Source organism: Cantharellus anzutake (genome assembly GCF_015039405.1).
Source record: "Cantharellus anzutake strain C23 chromosome Unknown EI90scaffold_56, whole genome shotgun sequence".
Classification (NCBI taxonomy): domain Eukaryota; kingdom Fungi; phylum Basidiomycota; class Agaricomycetes; order Cantharellales; family Hydnaceae; genus Cantharellus; species Cantharellus anzutake.
Window position 1 is genome coordinate 73,056 of NW_024067006.1, and position 19,848 is coordinate 92,903.

Below are 19,848 nucleotides of genomic sequence, written 5' to 3' on the forward strand. Positions count from 1 at the left end.
CATGGAAGCCTGTATTGAGGATACAAACACCCACCCTGTAGGAGAAATAATGGTCACCCTATGGAAACTCATTATGGAAATATGTCAGATAAACCACAAAAAACCCCATACATCAAGTAGATATGAGAAAATAGAAGAACCTGAATTTTAACAAATTTTTACAAATTATTATGACTGCATACGATAAATTGGAAGAAAGAAAATTAGTAAAAATACTTCAAGCTTAGCATCAACAAGACGGAATTCTCGGGGGAATTTATAGCAAATATTAAACAAGGAACTAGGACAATGAAGCAAGATTTGACTATAAAACCAACCAGAGAACCTCCACAGAAACTACTTTCCCACGCCTGTATCAGAATCTGGAATATTGTCAGAGTCGGGCAGACTGTCAGAAGACGGATTGGGTTTCTGTCTGAGTTGGGGTCTGTTAGAACCGGGCGGGAACAGACGACTCCGGAGTGGAATCGGAGACTTAGCGTGGAGGGACCTTGGCCTCAGCGACTCAAGCGGAGCGCTGTGCCATTGCTGTTTGTCCATTTGGTCCTTAATTTCACAGTAGGTGAGCAGGAAGTCTCTTGGGGGCATTTCAGGTCGATTTCGGACTGAAACCAAGACGAGTATGTACAAGCGCCGATATATATAATGGAAGGGGCAAAAGCACAAAGAGAAACAAAGGGTGACCGAATCGGAACGAAGACGTCCGAATGGGAACAAAGGGTAGAGGGAGCGGAGCGGTACCGAAGGTCATAGGGCAAGACCTGTGATACGTCCGAAAGGAGGTAGGGAGGGCGAGGCCCAGAGGGGCAGGAGGATGAGGGGAAGTGGGGATGATGACTAACTGGCTAGAATAGAAAGAAGCAGTAGTCCAAATAGGGATGAAGGGAAAACGCGAGAAATACATTACAAGCGGCGAGAGTGCCGAAGGCGGTCCGCGAAGCTCGGGGGTTGCGGAGCTTACGGAGGTTACGGAGGTGGGGTTGGAAGTCCGAGGAATATTGGCAATGGTGTTTACGCAGTATGAGGTCACCAATGCAATGGACTAAGGCCGAGGTGGAGTCAAAGTCCGAGGTAGGGACTATGACGGAGGCTCGGAGTAAGGTACGAGCGGTGTCCGAGTGCGAAGTACGGAACAGCGGTGGACGGTCGTAACTTGGCGGAAGGGTGGCGGAGGAGTAACGGAGGGAGGAGAGAGGGGACAGGTAAGGGGAGAAGGAGTGGCGGAAAGGAGAGTAGTCAGGTCCGAAGGTGAGTATCGGAGCGGACGGGGGAAGTGTAGGAGGATAACGGGAGGGTGGAGGTGTTGTGAAGGGGGAGCGGAGTAGTAGGAGGGTAACGGGAGGGTGGAGGTGTTGTGTAGTAGGAGGGTGGTGAGAGGTAAGGAGGAGGTGTGTTGCCAGGACCGAAGGTGAGTATCGGAACGGCAGCGGTAGGTTATGACTCCGGAGGTGAAGAGGGTGGAGGTCCGGAAGTTGGGTCGGGGTCGGGTATGCACGGATATGACAGGGTCGGAGATTGTGGCAGAGGTCTGTTGGAGCACACACGTGTGGATATGCAGGCGGAAATGTGCGGCACATCCAGAAGCACTGTTCAAGGTTAGCAGAGTGGGATTGTGGCCTCAGCGACTCAGGTGGAGTGCTGTGCCCTGAGCTTGACATTTGGGGGAGATCCCATATTTACAGACTGACACTTACAGCGGATGTCATATCCATCCCCGGCCATCAACTTCCGGTCCCTCCGATCCCTCCGGTCTACCTCCGCTCCTTCCTCACTAACCTTGGAGCTCCCGTATTCCGCAATCCTCTCGGTACCCCTCGATGGTCACCACCCCCTCATTTCAATTTATTACCTACGCCTCCCTAAGTACAGAGCCCCAAAGACTTCCGGACAGCTCCGACGTCCGCTAGCGCACTCCCGCCTCCGCTGGGCAATACACTCGCCTGCCCTGCAGAGCCCACCTTCAGGCCTATCCCTCCTTTCCGTTTCTGGGTTATTGCCTGCCTTCCCGCTAACCCCGCAACCCGACTCGTCGGTAATATTCAGTCGGCTAATGTTTAACCCCGTTAGCTCCGCTCCGTTCGGCTCCGCCAATTGCGGGCCCGTCTCCGCTGTAACCATATATATATCCAACTTGTACATGGGTTACACTCCAGTAATAAAATCAACTAGAGTTACCCCCTTCGGTTCTGATTGCCAGTCAGTAAGTTAGGGCACGGACGTGTCACTAGGCACAGCGCTCTTGGCATAAGTCGCTGAGGCCAAAGCCCTCCGCTACGGAGACTCTCCCTCGTCTCGAATCCGGTCTCTGACAGCGGACTTCAAACAAGACTTGCAAGTGGAGCGGACCTGTAGGAGGAGCATGGACTCCGCAAGCACGGACTCAGAGGGGGGGAAGCCCCCTTTGCAGTAGGAGGGACTCAGATCAGAATAGGGGGGGTACTCTAGTTGATTTCAGACTGAGGTCCCTGAAAGTATTTACAAGGTATAAGTAGGTAAGAGAAATCAAAAGAGGGACCGGTCGGTCCGGTGCAGAAATAAGCGGAAATGAGCGGGGACTTGTCAAACTAAACCAAGGACGAGAACCCGGGAAATGGGAGGCAAGGAATGAATAAAGTCAAAGCGGATCAAGTACCAATATTGACAGATTAAATGAATGAATAGGAAAGTGCAATAGCACACAGATCAAGTGCCAATATTGGCAAGTTAAGCGAATGAAATGGGTGAACATAATAGGCACTTGGCAAGGAATGAATGAATGCTGCCGAGTGGCAAAAGGCCAAAGGAAAAGCGGGGTCGGCGTGCGGCACCGACACAAGTCCGCAAAATGGGATGCGGGAATCAGCATGGCGCTGATAAGTCCGCAACAGAGGGTGGTCCGTCAGTGCTGTCACAAATGAGGACAGCATGATGGCCAGCAAAGGTATGGAGGGGAGTGTTGACCTGACTACAGGGTGTGGAGGTCAACCAGGAGTGGCAAGGGTGCAGAGGGTGCAGAGGTGGGCAGAGGTCCGGATGTGGAAGATGCGCGGAATATGGAAGATGCAAAATATGCGGAGGATGCGGAGGCAGGGATGTGAGACTGAGTTGTGCTATAGGCCTAGGAGGAACCAGAGGGACTGGATGCCAGGAGCCCAAAGGCTCGGGAACTGGAAGTGAAGTCGGAATGCCGGCAGGGTCTAGGGTCTGATTGTTGGCAAAGTCTCACTTGATAGGGCAGGGGGGCCAGACATCGGATTGAGGGCTGGTTGGATCAGGTTTCGGGTCGGCAGATTCGCCTATTGGCATTGATTCACTGCTGATGGAGCCCCAGGATTTGTCGGTCATGACAGCCCGCACATGTAGCCGAGGTTGGAAGTACCATGGAACAAGGATTCCTTAGGAACCAATGCAAAATTCAAAGTCGTGTTTATAATAGGAAATGTAGATGTCTCCCAAACGGACCCAATGAAAGTAATTACAGAGAAAACTACCCATAAACGACGGAGATATGACCGAAACTCTCGGAAAACGAGGACAACATTTAAAAGGCAAGCGCTGTAAGGGGGCAAGGGATCTACCACCCTAACAAGAAAGAGAGGGGGCCACAGAGTTGGGAATGCTCAGGGGAGGTTCGGATGATGAGGAGGGGGGAGGAGAAATGGTCCGGTGCTATGTGATAAAAATGAAAAACTCGTAAATCTCACTGGAAATCAAACTAATGGGAACTCTGTCCCTGCACTATGTCTTGAGCCTCTTTGGCTTCATATTCGCCGCTCTGGGCACTGGTAACGTCTGCTAAAACTTCATGTTCTTGTTGGGGAGCGCCTCTCTCTGTTGGGGGAGTCCTTTTTGTAAATACAGGGAAGAGGCAGTTATAAATATGAAAAAGGTATGCGTGGAAATCCGAATGATCCGACGGGTTTAGGACGGCAACAGATCCACAAGGAACAAGTAAGAAAAAAGTAATATCAAAGAAATATTGATGTTGTTAAGGAAATAAAGAACCATGGCGATCGCCTCAACCGCAGAACCAAATCCGTCGCTCGTAACATCGTTCGACTTGTGTTAACAAGGGCTTTCCAACGATCCCAAATTCGTCCGGATCGGTGGAGAATTGATGGAGATACAGAGGAAGCGGTGGAATATGCGGGTGACAGTTGCCCAATTTGGAAACTGATGGTTGTCCGTGGTCAGGAATGGTTTGAAAAAAACAGAAAAAATATATAAAATGTGGAAGGTGTATTTGGAACAGTGGTAGATGTGTTTTGGAAGTGGGGTGCTTGATGAGAGTGGTAGAATCGCGATAATCGGCTCATTTGCGTGGTACCAGCTGTGCACACCTACAGCGCAAAGAACAAGCAGTAACGACCGAGACAAGCTTGATAGTGTTGGAGGACAGCCTCGAAACATGTATTTACATATGTTTGTGCCGACAATTTTATTTAGCGGTCTACTGTCATCTTGTCCAACCCCGGCCCTGGAACTGCCATAACCCTATATTTTCTATAGATAGCCCATTAGAAAGGAAGGGATCTAATCTTAATCCACCCAAATTTTCATAATAAAAGGTTCACGCATCAATGAGATATTCAATAACAGGATGAGTGACATCAAAGTCATGGCTCAGGGAAAGGACGACGTTTACGTAGGATCCATATTTAAAACACACAACGAAATTTACACGGAAATTATGATAAATAGGAAACTATAGTTATGCAAAGTTTCAGCCCAAACGGTCCAGCCGTTGTGAAGTTATGCCAACGACAGGAATATAGAAATCCGCATCATGCTTAAAGACACGTGAGGGTGGCGATGCGAAAGGAACCAGCCGTCGGAACCGAGATCTGCACTTCGGCAGATCGCAAAGACCAATTTCTGTCCAAATAAGGAAGACCCCAGTCAAAACAAAGCACGGAAAGTACAAAACAACCTTAGATCATGAGGGAAAAATCTGAAATAAATCACAGAAGCCTGTATTGAGGATACAAACACCTGCGCATACCATAAATCCCGAACAATTAAACAGAAACGGCACCCACATACGAACGACTACAGGAATGATGCATGTGATTACCAAATGTGCACGTGAACTTTTGCTAACTCGACGAATACCAAGAAATAGAACACAACTTTAGTACCATTGGAAAGGTGGGAATAAATGAAAATTTATGATGCTGAGAACATGAAATACCATTCAGAAATGAATGAGATACAAGGACATGAAGTTAGAAACCTGAAAATGCGCAGGAAGACAGCTTCTAGAGGTCCAGAGCCCCAAATAAAATACATAAAAATATGATATCTTCGAGGACGACCTACTATAACAATGAACAATACATATGAAGGACTAGGATGCAATAATACAAAGGGGAATCAGGGGAGATGGACAAAATCCACAAAAACCACAAAACTACGATGGACCATGGCGGGAATTTTAGGGAACAATATACTAATGAAGTGGAGAGTGTCAGGGCATGGGAAAACATTACCATGACTCGCCGTCAGCGACCGTTAAGGTCCGCTGCTCCGGCGTAACAGCCCATTAAGGGCGGGGATGGCAATCGCGGCAGAATGGGGTTTCGGCTTCAACGACTCATTCGTGAGCATTGCGCCTCGTACTTGACGCAGCCCCGATATTTCAGAAGGCAGAGGGTGCGACTGAGTCAGACAGAGAGTGCAGGGGGTAACCCTAGTTGATTTTCGAACTAAAGTATGAGGTAGTATACAACCGGTATTTAAGTATGACGGAATGAATAGGATTAAGTCGCAGATCTCACGGAGATTGCGGGCGGGCTTAAGAAGGAACGAAAACAAACAAAGAGTGTGGGAGGAGGATGGCTGTGCACGGCCATCAAGAAAAACAAGTGTGATAAGGAATGACTCACAGGCCCGTGACGGGTCATGGAAACAGGTAGCAGTAACGGGGAAGGGTGATGGGCTTGTTCAGGCGGTGTCAGGCGGGCGGCAGAGTTGACGGGGTCGAAGCGGAGGAGGGAGAAGGTGTGGGGAGTGACCACCTGACCGTGGGAACTGCCGGGTCGTGACAGAGAGCTATAATACATTTGTTTGAACAATTCTTGACTACTAGCAACTTTTTCTTTCCGTTCTAAACCTGAATAATTCACTCATTTATCATTTCAAGTCTCATTTCAACTAAATGTTACTGGATAAAAATACAATAAATCAGCTGAAGGTCTCAGCACAGCTGTATGTATAGTAATGCGAAGTTTGAATTCAGAATGACTGAGTCATAGCGAACTTAATGGTAAATATGAGGAATTTGAAATAGCAAACTGCGACAAATGCAGCACAGTCAAGTTCTAATTAAACCATTAAAATAGCTTAGGCAAGGAAGGACAATAAGGATTCTAGGCACAGTCTGACCGCAGTAGAGCCACAGTTCAATGCAGCTGAGCACAGTAGAACTATAGCATGAAAAATTCATTTTTTATTCAGTTTGAGGAAAATACACTGTAAATAAATCCTGTAAATACGAGGTAGAGCGTGAAAAAGGAAGGCAACCTAAGGAGTATAAAAGGGAGACCCTTTCTGCAACTTTTCGCCCCCCTCAGAGAAGTAAGAAAATAGAGTATTATTTTTCTCAAGCATTTCTGGTTGTCACTCCAGCGCAAAAAAGTGATATACAGTTAAGATTGCCACTGTAGTAAAAGGCAGCAATTAGGGAGAGAAATATTAAGTAAATATTTCAACAGGAGAGCTGGTTAACACTCCGGATTTCAAAGTGTAAACACAAAACAGTTATTTTGCTACTGTTAAAACAAGCAATAAAATAAGACAAAAATAAAACAAACTCAAGGGACACTTCAGGCACAATCTAAACCCATTAACTGAGTAGAATCTTTGAAACTTCACCAAGTAGAAGATTTAATTCAAGTTAAAATCCAAACTAAATGATCCTACACAGAATTACACCCAGACAAATTGAGAAATTACAATAGAGGAACAGCTCCACAGGGCTCTGTTTATCTGTAAGTCAATTCTCAGAAACTTTTAGACTAACCCATAAAATAGAATTAGCCAAAACGCTCGGATTGGTACTATAATTACAACAAATATTACTAGTACACTTCCCCATCCTAACTAAAGAACCAGGGAACAGCTTGGTGGTGGTCTCATTTGAACCTCCCAACTGACCCTCCTTCGTTCTCTCCTTCAATGCATACAATAAATCCCGACTAGTTAAACAGAAATGGTGCCCATATGAACGAGTACAAGAACAACACATGTGATTACCGATTGTGCACACGAACTTTTGCTAACTCAACAAATACCGAGAGTTAGAGTACAACTTGAGTACCATTAGAAAGGTTGGAATAAATGAAAATTTATGATGCTGAGAACGTGAAAAACCATTCAGTAATGAGTGAGATATAAGGACATGGAGTTAGTAACCTGAATATGCATGGGAAGACAACTTCTAGAGATCTCAAGCCTCGAATAAAATACATAAAAAAATGATATCTTTGAGGACGACCTATTATAATAACAAACAACACATACAAAGGAGTAGGATGCAACAATACAAACAGGAACCAGGGGAAATGGACGAAAACCATGACAAACCACAAAACTATGATGGACCATGGTGGGAATTTTAGGGAACGATATACGAATAAGGCAGAGAGCTCTAACACATTCATTTGATCAATTCTTAACTACTAGCAACTTTTTCTTTTGGTTCTAAACCTGAACAATTCACTCATTTATCATTTCAAGTCTCATTTTAACTAAATGTCACTGGATAAAAATAGAATAAATCAGCTGAAAGTCTTAGCACAGCCATACGTGTAGCAATGCGAAGTTTGAATTCAGAATCACCAAGTCATAGCGAACTTAATGGTAAATAAGAGGAATTTGAAATAAGGAACTGCGACAAATGCTGCACAGTCAAGTTCTAATTAAATCATTAAAATAGCTTAGGCAAGGAAGGACAATAAGGATTCTAGGCGCAGTCTGACCACAGCAGAGCCACAGTTCAGCGCAGCTGAGTGCAGTAGAACTATAGCATGAAAATTTCATTTTTATTCAGTTTGAGGAAAATATACTGTAAATAAATCCTGTAAAAACAAGGTAGAGCATGAAAAAGGAAGGCAACCCAGGAGTATAAAAGGGAGACCCTTTCTGCGACTTTGTGCCCCCCTTAGAGAAGTAAGAAAATAGAGTATTATTTTTCTCAAGCATTTCTGGTTATCACTCCAGTGCAAAAAAGTGAAATACAGTTAAGATTGCCACTGTAGTAAAAGGCAGCAATTAGGGAGAGAAATATTAAGTAAATATCTCAACAGGAGAGCTGGTTAACACTCTGGATTTCAAAGTGTAAACACAAAACAGTTATTTTGCTACTGTTAAAACAAGCAATAAAAATAAGATAAAAATAAGACAAGGCTAAGGGACACTTCAGACACGACCTAAACCCATTAACTGAGTGGAATCTTTGAAAATTCACCAAGTAGAAGATTTAATTCAGGATAAAATCCAAATTTAACAATCCTACACAGAATTACACCCAGATAAATTGAGAAATTACAATAGAGGAACAGCTCTGCAGGGCTTTGTTTATCTGTAAGTCATTTCTCAGAGATTTTAGACTAACCCATAAAATAGAATTAGCCAAAACACTCGGATTGGTACTATAATTACAACATTTTTACTAGTACACTTCCCCATCCTAACTAAATAACCAGGGAACAGCTTGGTGGTGGTCTCGTTTGAACCTCCCAACTGATCTTCCTTTGTTCTCTCCTTCACCATGGGGGCAACTGGTCAAAGGCCTCCTTCGAGAATACATCGCGGAAGTCCTGGTACTGTTCTGGGACTAGCACCTCAAACAGTGTGGGCTCCACCTCTGGTTCACGGGCCTCCTGGGCCATCTGCTGAGACAGTGTTGTGGTCGCTCTCAGCTCATGTCCCCACCCCAGAGGGATGATCACGGCATAGATCCCATCCCCAGGTTTCACTGTGGGGTCTGGGTCAGCGCACCATTGCATCAACCGGCAGGAGGATGGGCAGCAGGACATGTTGACCTTTTGCTGCATCCAGTCCACCTCTGGGTTGTGGTGGAGCAGCCACGAGTGTCCTATGATGAGGGACTGCCACCCAAGGTTCACAATGGCAAAGCGGGCCCACTCCATGTGTTGTCCAAACATCAGGAGGGCCTCTAGTTCCTCAGTTATGGCCCCATTCTCATTTGGGGTCCCATCGACATTGTGGACAGGAATGGGTTGGTGGAGCGGGGTCATCTCAAGCCTGTGCTTTCTGACAAACTCATGGCTTACAAAGTTCCCTGTGGCTCCCGAGTCCAGGAGCGCTGACACAGAGACAGTGGTGAGGGAGGTCAGGGTGGTCAGCTTTACAGCGAGGTTGAGGGATCTGTGGGGTTGCTTGGACAGCACATAGATGGTGGGTGGCAGGACTGCTACCTCTGGCACCACACCTGGGGTTTCTCTGCCCTTACTGATTGAGGATGCAGTTTTCCTCTTTTTCTTGGTGATGACTCGGTGGGATTTGGATGTCAGTGCTGGCTTAGGTGCCTCACAGTATCTACATGAGCTAGTACTATCACTGCAGGCAGCCAGGGCACATCCCTCACCAGTCGCCTTCCTGAAAATCCTCTCAGGCCTCTGCCTCCTGCCTTTCTCCTCCATCTGTCTCCAGCTCATCTACTAGCTGCCTCCTCAGCCCCTCCATGAGTGCTCTGAGGTCCTCTGGGTGCATCCATCTGGCTCAGTGGACTTTTGGTTGTGGGCAGTCTCACACGATGTGCCCTGGTGCATTGCAGTTATAGCACAGCCCATTTCATCTTTGGTCTATCCTCGAGCAGTCAAGGTCCATGGGTTGTGGCCCTGCCCCTGCCACAGGGTGGGCTACAGGAGGTGGGGGTGCAGTGGCAGCTGGAGGGCACGGCAGTGTGGGGGCTGGGCATGCTTGCGGGAAGGTGGCAGGGAGTGGGGGTCTCGCAGGTGGGAGTTGGGGTCTGACTGGGGGCAAGTGGGGCTGTGTTGCCTGGAAGCGCTGCCACTGGTTGTCAAGGAGGGTGGCCTCACACTTCCACTCGGCCCAGGTCGTTGGCATGGGGCGGAGGTGGTAGATGCTCTCACTGTTACAGGAATGGGTTCTGGGGAACCCAACCTGAGCCGTTCTGCTCATGGATGGAGGTGGCTGCGTAACCGTTGAGGGGAGAGCAAGAGGAGATCCAAGGCCAGGTGGGCTAACAGTAACTTGGCACTCCAAGGAGCATACCGGCAGTGGGTGTGGTGGTCTGCTAACGGTGACTTGGCACTCCAAGGAGCGTACTGGCAGCGGGTATAGTGGGGGCTCCTTGAGGGAGCCACCTAACAGTTGGCTAGTGGTGACTTGGCGCTCATGTGAGCATACCAGTAGCATGGGTAGTTGGCACTCCTTGAGGGAGTAGCCCAGTGGTTGACTATCAGTTACTTGGCACTCAGGGGAGCGTACTGGTAGCGGGATTTGTTGGGACAGGTGGGTTGGTTGACCAGTGCACGGTAGTGAGTGACCATGGGAATTTGGGCCCGCAGGTACGTGGCCAGGCATCCTGGGGCTGCCTGAGTCACTTCTCCCTCCCAAGAAGGGAGGAAGGGTTGTAGGACCCAGTAGGGTACTACAGGAAGGGTAGGAATGGGAGCTCAACCACCCAGTGGGGGGGTGGGAGCAGGAAGGGCGAGGTCCAGTGTCTGAGCACTCACCAGGCCGTTGAGGTTTTCTCACAGATTGTAAGAATATCGATGTAGACATCAATATGGACCAAGTCAGATGTTACAGAGAAGGCTTACAGTGGTGGCACAATGGTGTGGCAGTTACAATCATGGTACAAGGTTTTGTGGGTTATGTATTAGATAAGGAAAGACATTTTTCGGCATCTGCCTTACACATCATATGACTTCTAACTATCTAATATAAAAGTCACAATGGTCAAGGGAAGTCCCTTGAAACTCAACAAATTCCCCAGCCAGCACCAAAACCCAGTGGGAAAGCTTGGCATGGGGTTTGACAGTGAAATAAAGGTGAAGGGACCAAAGGCTTGATTGTTCATAGTCACGGACCATCAGATTCTAGGTCCATTCCTATAACACTCACAGAGCCAGGAGTTGATCACCTGTTCGAAGCGGTCTACCAGCCCCACATCTCCTAGCCACAAGGCAGGGTGGAGGATCTCAAACTCTTGGATGACCTTGTCCACAGAGTCGGTGCCTTGTCACAGGGTGGCCAGCTTCTGCCTGGCCATGGCCTCATGGTTCAGGTCTTGGAACATTGTTGAACTTGTCCATGGTGAGCCCAGGGGAACCTGTTGTCAGCAGTGAGATGGTGCACTGCATTGCCCACACCCCTGCAGTCCCTCCCTTCATGTAGGATAGGACAAAGAGGATTTGGGAGAGGGCATTGGGGAACTCCGCTGCCTGAACATGGAAGTATATGCCACATTCAGCCTTGAAGCAGTCAAGGTCTTCGGTTGCTCCAGAGAAGGGGGTGGGGGGGGCAACCTTAGGTGGTTTGGGTCTGGGGGTGGGTGCAGGCACTGGTGCTGGTGCTGGTGCAAGCAGGAGCGCAGACCAAACTCTGAAGATGGTAGGAAAGCACTCTCACTCACTCCCCAAAGGATTAGGGAAGAAAGTAGGGGCTAGGGGTGTGACAATTGACAGGTCCGTGAAATCAACTAGGGGGAGAACTCGAGGTAACACTATGTAATCTTCAATTTCTTGTCATGGTGGATTTCCCTAAGGGCCTCTGTTGCCCTTACCAGTCAAGTGGCTGCTCACAACACACTGACTTCAAAGATGGAGGGAGAGGGGGGAATTGTCTATTCCATTTCAATCGCTATGTACATATACCCATACAGCAAACATACAACTTGTGAAAAGAGTCCAAAATATACAGGTTCAGCTGCCATTGGCTTAGAGTAAAATTCCAAACAACAAAAGAAAATGAAAAGAAAAACACAAACTTCCTCATACCACTCCAAACACTGCGTCAAAACTCCGTCCCTTTATTCCATTCGACTCTCCTCATCCATAGCTTTCTAACGATACCGATTTTGTGAAATTTGGTAGAGATTTGACTGAGAATGGGAATTCTCAGACATGGAATACATATCTTGATTATCTGTGCACAGGGAAACTTGGACCAAATAATATGCCATAATTCCAAGACTCCTCCAATGACTTCTTTAGCATTTGTATCATTTAACTAGCCCATATTCTCTTGGAATTTCACTGAGACTAGCTCGCATGTGAGCATCCGCATAGTTCATATTGTCCTGTGACTCCCATCATGCCTGATACTCAGAATATCTCCACAACCACTGAACTGATTAGGGTGAAATTCAACACTGAGTCTTTGGGCATTTAATGACCCCAAGATCATCCTCTTTTGACCTTGTTCCCTTGGTCATGGTCAAGTGCACAGTGTCAGGCCTGACCAGGCCCCACCTCACCCGGTGCCCCACCATCCGCTCCTCCCGACCTTCCCCCTTTTCCCTTCTACCCTCTCCTTCTCTCTTCTCCTCTCTTTCCTCTTTCTTCTCTTCTTATCACACGGATGACTTCCCTTGTATCAATGTACCATTGACCCAGCTGCAGTGTAATGTGCCTGGACCCAGACACACCAGATGACCTCCTGCATACCAGATGCTCCTGGGACCTCTTGCAGAGGCACCCAGATGGATGTGGCTGTGTGCGTAGATGATGTGGCGCTTCCCACGTGGCCTTAACCACATGTATATAAACACAGCCTAAGTGGGAACTGAGAAGCAACCTTCTTCTCACACTTCCCACTTTAGGCAAGTAGCTTACATTCCCCTTGTTAACAATAACAACACACCCCCACTCCAGCCTAAGCGGCCAGGGACACCTGTCTGCTTCAGGCCCATTGCTACATGCGCCCACATCACACCCTACCGGGCCCTCAGCCCCGGGCGATATACCCGGATGCTCTCGACCCTGGGTCGGTCCCTGACACACAGACTTCGCACATGAGGACATCTCAGGTTGAATTTCTCCACCAAATCTCAACCAATTCCTTTGCGGAAAGGCTCTTTCGGTTCGTACGAAAACCCTCTTTCTTCTTTCTTATTACTTCCCCCTATAATTCCTTTTTCCTAATAATGTACAAGGGCAGGAGCCCAATTTTGATGTATTTGCTGCGTATGGTTCCATGAAATTGAGCACACCTGTTATGCACTCCTACACCGGCGCTGGTGCCAGTGCAGGCACAGCTGGGGGTTGATTTTGGGCTTGGCTCTCCATGATGGCCTGGAGCTCTTGGAATTGGGACAGCAGCTTGTCATACTGCTCTTCAGTCACCATAGCAGGAGAGGTAGGGGAGGTGGGGGAAATGAGGTTAAAGCCTTCTTCTGCTGTCAGGGACAGCTCCGAAAGTAGTGAAGTCCCAGTGCAGGGGACTCGATGGGATGAGTATCAGCTATGCCTAGCAGCAGTCCCATTACGGGGTGAGCATCCCTGACCACTTGGTCTGAAGTGGGAAAGTGAGAAGAAGGCTGCTTCTTCTGTTCCCACCCCAGGTGCTATTATATACATGCAGCTAAGGTCACATGGAGGGAGCCACATCATCCCCGCACACAGCCACACCTCTCTGGGTGTCTCCATGGGAGATCCTGGGGGTGGCCACTGTGTGGGCAGGCATGTGGGTGGCAGGCACTGTAAGGGGGCAAGGGATCTACCACCCTAACGAGAAAGAGAGGGGGGCCACAGAGTTGGGAATGCTCAGGGGTGGTTCGGATGATGAGGAAGGGGGGGGGGGAGAAATGGTCCGGTGCTATGTGATAAAAATGATAAATCTCGTAAATCTCACTAAAAATCAAACTGATGGGAACTCTGTCCCTGCACTATGTCTTGAGCCTCTGTGGCTTTGTATTCGCCGCTCTGGGCACTGGTAAGCTTCTTGCTAAAACTTCATGTTCGTTGGGGAGCACCTCTCTCTGTTTTGGGGGAGTCCTTTTTTGTAAATACAGGAAAGAGGGTAACTATAAATATGAAAGAAATACGTGGAAATCCGAATGATCCGACGGGTTTAGGATGGCAACAGATCCACAAGGAACACTTAAGAAAAAAGCAATATCAAAGCAATATTAACGTTGTTAAGGAACTAAAGAAACATGGCGATCGGAACAACCGCTGAACCAAATACGTCACTCTTAACATCGTTCGACTCGTGTTGACAGGGGCTTTCCAATGATACCAAACTCGTCCGGATCGGTGGAGAATTGATGGAGATATGGAGGAAGGGGCGGAATATGCGGGTGACAGTTACCCAATTTGGAAACTGATGGTTGTCCGTGGTCAGGAATGGCTTGAAAAAATCGGAAAAAAATATGGGAAACGTGGAAGGGGTATCTGGAACAGTGGTGGATGTGTTTTGGGAGTGGGGTGCTTGATGTGGGTGGTAGAATCGCGATAATCGGCTCATTTGCGTGGTACCGGCTGTGCCTGCCTACAGTGCAGCAATAGAGGCAGTGGCATTAAGGTGTAGTGGTACATAGAGAAAGGGGAAGTCGACCATAGAACAGAAATAGAGAGAAAGAGGAAAGAGAAAGGGGAGGAGCAGGGAGCGATGGCGGGGGAAGCGGAGTAGGGCAGGGTGGCACAGGGTGCAGCGCAGGGTTAGGCAGGGTATGCCCTGACATTCACATGCCAATCTATTCATTCTATGTGCTAACATTCAGCCTAATCACAGCTGGGCTAGAGTTAAATTGCTTTGTCACATCCAAGATTACACACTTAACAACTCCTGCTTCATGCCCAGAATCCATCCATCTACTCATTGGCATGCAGATCCACTAGAAAGGTTGCTTCACAACCATGACCTTGCTTGCACATGACATGGTGCTACTTTGCAACTATTCGCAGCATCACACTCTAGTACTAACTTTAAGCAATCACAGCTGTGTTCACATGCATAATGAGTTGAATCAGCATTTCAGGGGATATTTGATTGATCTTGCACCCCCCACCAACAGGAGAGCCCCAAGGCTCTCCAGACAGTTCCAACGTCCACTAGCGCATCCCCACCTCCACTGGGCAATTCACTTGCTTGCCCTGCAAGCCTACCTTTGGGCCTATCCCTCCTTTCTGCTTGTGGGTCATAACCCATCATTCCGTTAAACCTGCAACCTGACTTGTTGGTAATATTCAGTCAGCTAACATCTATCCCCATTAGCTCCGCTCCACTCGGTCCCGCTATTCATGGGCCTGCCCTTGCTGTAACTATATATACTTAACTTGTACATAGGTTACACTCCAGTGATAAAATCGACTAGAGTTGATCCCCCTTTTTAGTTCTCATTGCCAGTAAGTAAATTAGGGCACGGATGTGTAACTTGGCACAGCACTCCTGGTCTGAGTCGCTGAGGCCGAAGCCCTCCGCCACGGAGACAACTCCTTCATCTCACTCCGGTCTCTAACATTCACAATTTATGACAAATTACATATCTTTATTTTGGAGGGGCACAGAGAGCACACGTGGTCCAAAGAAACCAATATCAACATGTGGGAAAGTAAAAGTTCCCACGAATTGTGTATGCAAAAGAGACCTTGCAAGCAAGGTAACTCACAAACCACAACAATTGTATTTTACTATTGGCCAGTCATTTGTCACCCCCTAGGTACACACATTGATGCACCACTCATGCATCCAACATGCCACACCATCTCTGCCATGAGATCAGCATCCCATTATGTTTAATTCTTCCTCCACCCTCCAAATAGTAGAACTCGAATGGACAAAGAAAGGGGATCATGGACATCAACAGAGATGCTAAGCGATTTGGCCGATATCAACGACAATCGGGGCTTTCATACCACCCTGAACCAAAAGTCGCGTCCCATCCTCGCTAGCACGAGGAAAGTAGATGAAATCCTCAACCCATATCACCCGATCCCCATACCATCCTTCTGGCCGGTTAGGAACTGGATGATATTCAATTGGGAGAATGAGTTTCAATGTGTTATTGAGATATAATTTTGGCTTCGCGGCACCACCCATTGCTGGACTATAAAAATGATATAAGCGTTTATGAGACAGCGACTCCAGCCACGATTTGTCCAAGTCGCACTCAACCCCGGAACCCTGAATATGAGGGATACTACCCTCTGAATGCTGGGTCCCAGTGGCGATGTACGGGCGGAATGTTGTTGCACCAGTAACAAAAGCTTCGAAATTTGGTAGGTCATAATGAGCGATGAACTTGCGCGACTCTGTTGACCAAATGAAAGCGTGTTTCCGATCACAAGCGACAACATATCGTGCACCAGGAGACAGTTCAAGTGTGAGACCGCAAGGAATAGTTGGGAGGCGAGCTGGAACAGGTATAAACCCAGGGGTGGAAAAAATACAAATGGATGGCTCCCCCGAAAGATACAGGATCGCCACGCCGTCATACCAGTAGGAGCCAAGATGCCGCGGGAGTCGTACAATGAACGACCCATTATCCGCCACCTCAGTGACAGGTGGATAACACCCACTGGGGAGGGTACCAAGCTTCAGCGGCTGCATACCGTTGTCGAAGATGAATATGTTCCCCTCATTGTCTTCGACAGCAATCCGATGCCCGCCGGAGATAAACTCGATCCATGCTAGGGGATTGCGCGAGTTACATTGGAATCGAGTGATGGCATGCTGCTGATCAATGTCAACAACTTCGATGTCACCATTTCCAAAGCCGAGCGCAATGAAATGACCGTCCTTTGAGATCGCTGCCGAGCTCACGATGCTTTTTCGAATATCAGGATCAAGAAATTCAGCTTTGTAATCGATTATCTCCAGACCCCTGTGATCAACCACCTTTCGCCGATTGCTTAGCTTTGCCTGCATGACCTTCCGAGCATTGAGTGAGTCCTTGCTTAATGGAATTAAATGACCAGCGAACTCTCCGGAAATGCTGAAGATCCGAACGGGATCCAAGAGATGATGGTACAATTTGAAGAGTGGGGATGGAGTTGGAGTGAAGGGAAGCATCGATCGAAAAATGTGCCAGGGATCAAATGAATACACAGGCCCCATCAAGGAGTACCCTTTAGCTTCGCCTCTGCACCCATAACAAGGGTGAAGGACATATTTGCTTATCCTTTTGGTTTCTCTCAATAGCTGAGTTGAATTGTGATTCTAGAGTGAAATAATGTCACACTATTGAAATCAACAGAGTCTAAACTTACGTCAGATCGAAGTAATTCACCTGGCAACTCGAAGTCACCACCCGACAGCGCAATGAACGAAAGCAGGCTTTGGGTAAGGAAATGATCAAACTCCTCCTGCAATTCGTTGGAATCTTGCGAGAACAACGCCAGAGGATCCAAGTGGCTGAACAAGTGCTTGACAGCGTACCGGACATGGTCAGGTCGCTCCTTCTTCTGGAATTCCTTCCACTTTTCCTCGGCTCCTAAAGGACGATTGGTGGGTATCATGAAGTCATTCCGTTCGATGACGCCCCGTAGAAATCGAAGGAGCAGCATCCCCAAGAAATACCCGTTCTTATCATTGATAAAGAAGGAAAGATCGCCTGCATCACCAATCGGTTCCCCCATAACGAACTCCTTCGCCGTCGCATGATAAAATCTGGGTTGCCCTCGTCCTGTTAAGGGGAGATCGATGATTGAACTGATCGGTCTCAAAGTGGCATAGACCTCATCCTCCGTAATTCCTAATAGCTGTGAGATAGAATACAAACTCAACGGCTCCCGTGCCCCACCAATCACCCCCACTACAAGGCGGTAATTTTCAATTACATTTCGACGGACGCGCAGCGGGTCGGGCATATAGGCTCGCCGCAGTATTCGTAGGTACTCCGAATTGAGATCAGTCGGCGTGTCGAGGAGGTCTCGGAAGTAATCGAACTCCGATTTAAGGGTGGCGCCTCGTTCAGTCTGAACGCATACCTCACGTATGCGCAATGAAGCGATAACGGGCAATTCGCGACATGCCGAAGTGAAAGCGTCAAGATCCTTTTCTGATGGTTTCCATGAAGACTCCGAGATGCATTCCGTAAGCCCCTCATGTACCATGCGGCGTATTGTGTGAAAAGTGTCACTCTTGTCAATCATGTCGGTATCCACGCACGGAATGACATGGCCCATCGATCGAGCTCGAGCCCAAGCCCTAACAACCTGCGTCTCTGGACGAGAGCTCACCAACACGGCAAATGAGTAGGGCAAGTCATGAAGCTTTAGCACGAGCTCCATCAAAGTCTTAAGTGCCTCGGGATTCCCGCACTCATCTAAACCGTCTAGCACAACGACGAAGCGGTCCGTTCCAGAGGGCAGCATCTCTATCATATCGTACATTGGTTTGATGATCAAGCAGTTCATTTGGTCATCTAGAGGAAGGCTCGTGACAAAGTCTAAAGATGGATGTCGAAGGTGTTTGACAAGCGACATCTTGAAGTCCTCGTTAAAGACCGCGAATTGGCGCGCGAGAGTGGAAGGAAAGTGTTCAATGGAATCGAGGCCCGTCGCCGCTTGGTTCTTATCCCAGAAGAACGACGCCGCCAGGGTACCCTGACCGTTGAGGGTGGATGCAACGCTCATACAAATTGCCGTCTTCCCGGTACCAGGGGACCCACGCAACCACGTGAATCGATTCTCGGGCACCTTGAGATATTTCAATAGAGATGCTTGTATCTGGACCCGCGTCTGTTCAAGACATTCCGACTTGCTCTTGACATACGTGTACTCGGCAGCGACCGGCTTGAGTCTCGAAAGCTCCGCTGAAAGCTGCACTCAATAAGGAGTTCATGCTCGTGTGGAGAAAAACGTACACTGCACCGACAAACGTTCAGTACGTAGCAGAATTAAAGTTGATATCCTGAGCTGCGGAGAACACATTCGGTCAAGGTCCAATCGCCTGAATAACACTGAAGTGATAAACCTCGGAGCGATAAATAGCAACATTTAGGCAGTTCTCCATCCTAATTGTTTGCCGTATTACATCAGATGTCTGAATGGCCTCCTTCAGCAAATTCTTGCGCTGGACCGATTTAATTTCCTCTACTTGTTTTTTCAGGGCTCTACAGGAATATGTTAGGGCGGGCAATAAGAATGCGACGGAGGCGACAAACATACGCGTAAAACCCTCGTGTTAGACTTTCTAGCTCGGGAGGAATCTCGCCGGTCCACTCCTGGAGGGGTTGAAGCACCGAGCTCTGCACTTGCTGGATCACGAAATGCAGCTTCTCTATGTCTTCAACATTGCTGGTGACACTCTAAGTCGACGTAGCAAAACCAAAGACATTGATAAGATCACCAAAGTAACACAAGTATTGTACATACCTCATAGATTTTAATCCACGCCAGGAGCATGTTCGGAATCTGATCGAGATTTGGCATAAGGACGGGTTTAAGAGAAATAGCGGAAGTTTGAAGGAGAGCTTTAATGACACCCATGTTGGTCTCACCATGTGAGCTGGTCGCTGCTGCTGATGTCACTGAAGCTGGTAAAGACCCTGTGCCCGATGAATAACTGTCGCCTGTGGACCCCAGCTGCTCATGGGATGCTGCGTTCCTTTCGCGGATGGCTTGCGCACTGGCATTGGGCGTATTTTCCCTGGACTGTTCGCGGCGGTGTGTAGTTGTTTTAGGGCGATCGGAACTGAAACTTGGCTGGCTAGGAACCCATGAATCAGAACGGCGTTGGAGACGTTGGAGAATAGTCTTTATGCCTCCGATGAATGATTTCTTTCTATCCCCACCCTCGTCGGCGGATGATGGCGGCACTGGTTTGGATGGGGAACGCACATCGAGGCCCATAGTTGGGTTTCGCAGCCATACACCGGGACTCACAGAAGGACGGTGCATACTGAGTGCGCCTGGTGTTGCACGAAGGTGA

At 48.1% G+C, this 19,848-nt stretch overlaps 2 protein-coding genes across 2 annotated transcripts; both read right to left on the reverse strand.

Moving 5' to 3' along the window:
* Nucleotides 1-15,710: 15,710 nt before the first annotated feature.
* On the reverse strand, nucleotides 15,711-17,390 carry EI90DRAFT_2203210 (uncharacterized protein). The gene has a single exon (XM_039052684.1). It carries the CDS (start codon nucleotides 17,029-17,031, stop codon nucleotides 15,787-15,789), a length of 1,245 nt encoding a protein of 414 aa, XP_038911937.1. The 5' UTR covers nucleotides 17,032-17,390; the 3' UTR covers nucleotides 15,711-15,786.
* Nucleotides 17,391-18,233: 843 nt separating this feature from the next.
* On the reverse strand, nucleotides 18,234-18,593 carry EI90DRAFT_2826421 (uncharacterized protein; the record flags this gene model as incomplete). The annotated part of the gene is made up of 1 exon (XM_039053590.1): nucleotides 18,234-18,593. A coding segment is annotated over one exon (360 nt), but the record flags the coding sequence as incomplete, so codon positions are not given.
* Nucleotides 18,594-19,848: the final 1,255 nt, after the last annotated feature.

Bases quoted from the DNA above. Each gene is read 5' to 3' on its own strand.
- EI90DRAFT_2203210 (XM_039052684.1), bottom strand. From the start codon at position 17,031: ATGGGGCCTGTGTATTCATTTGATCCCTGGCACATTTTTCGATCGATG.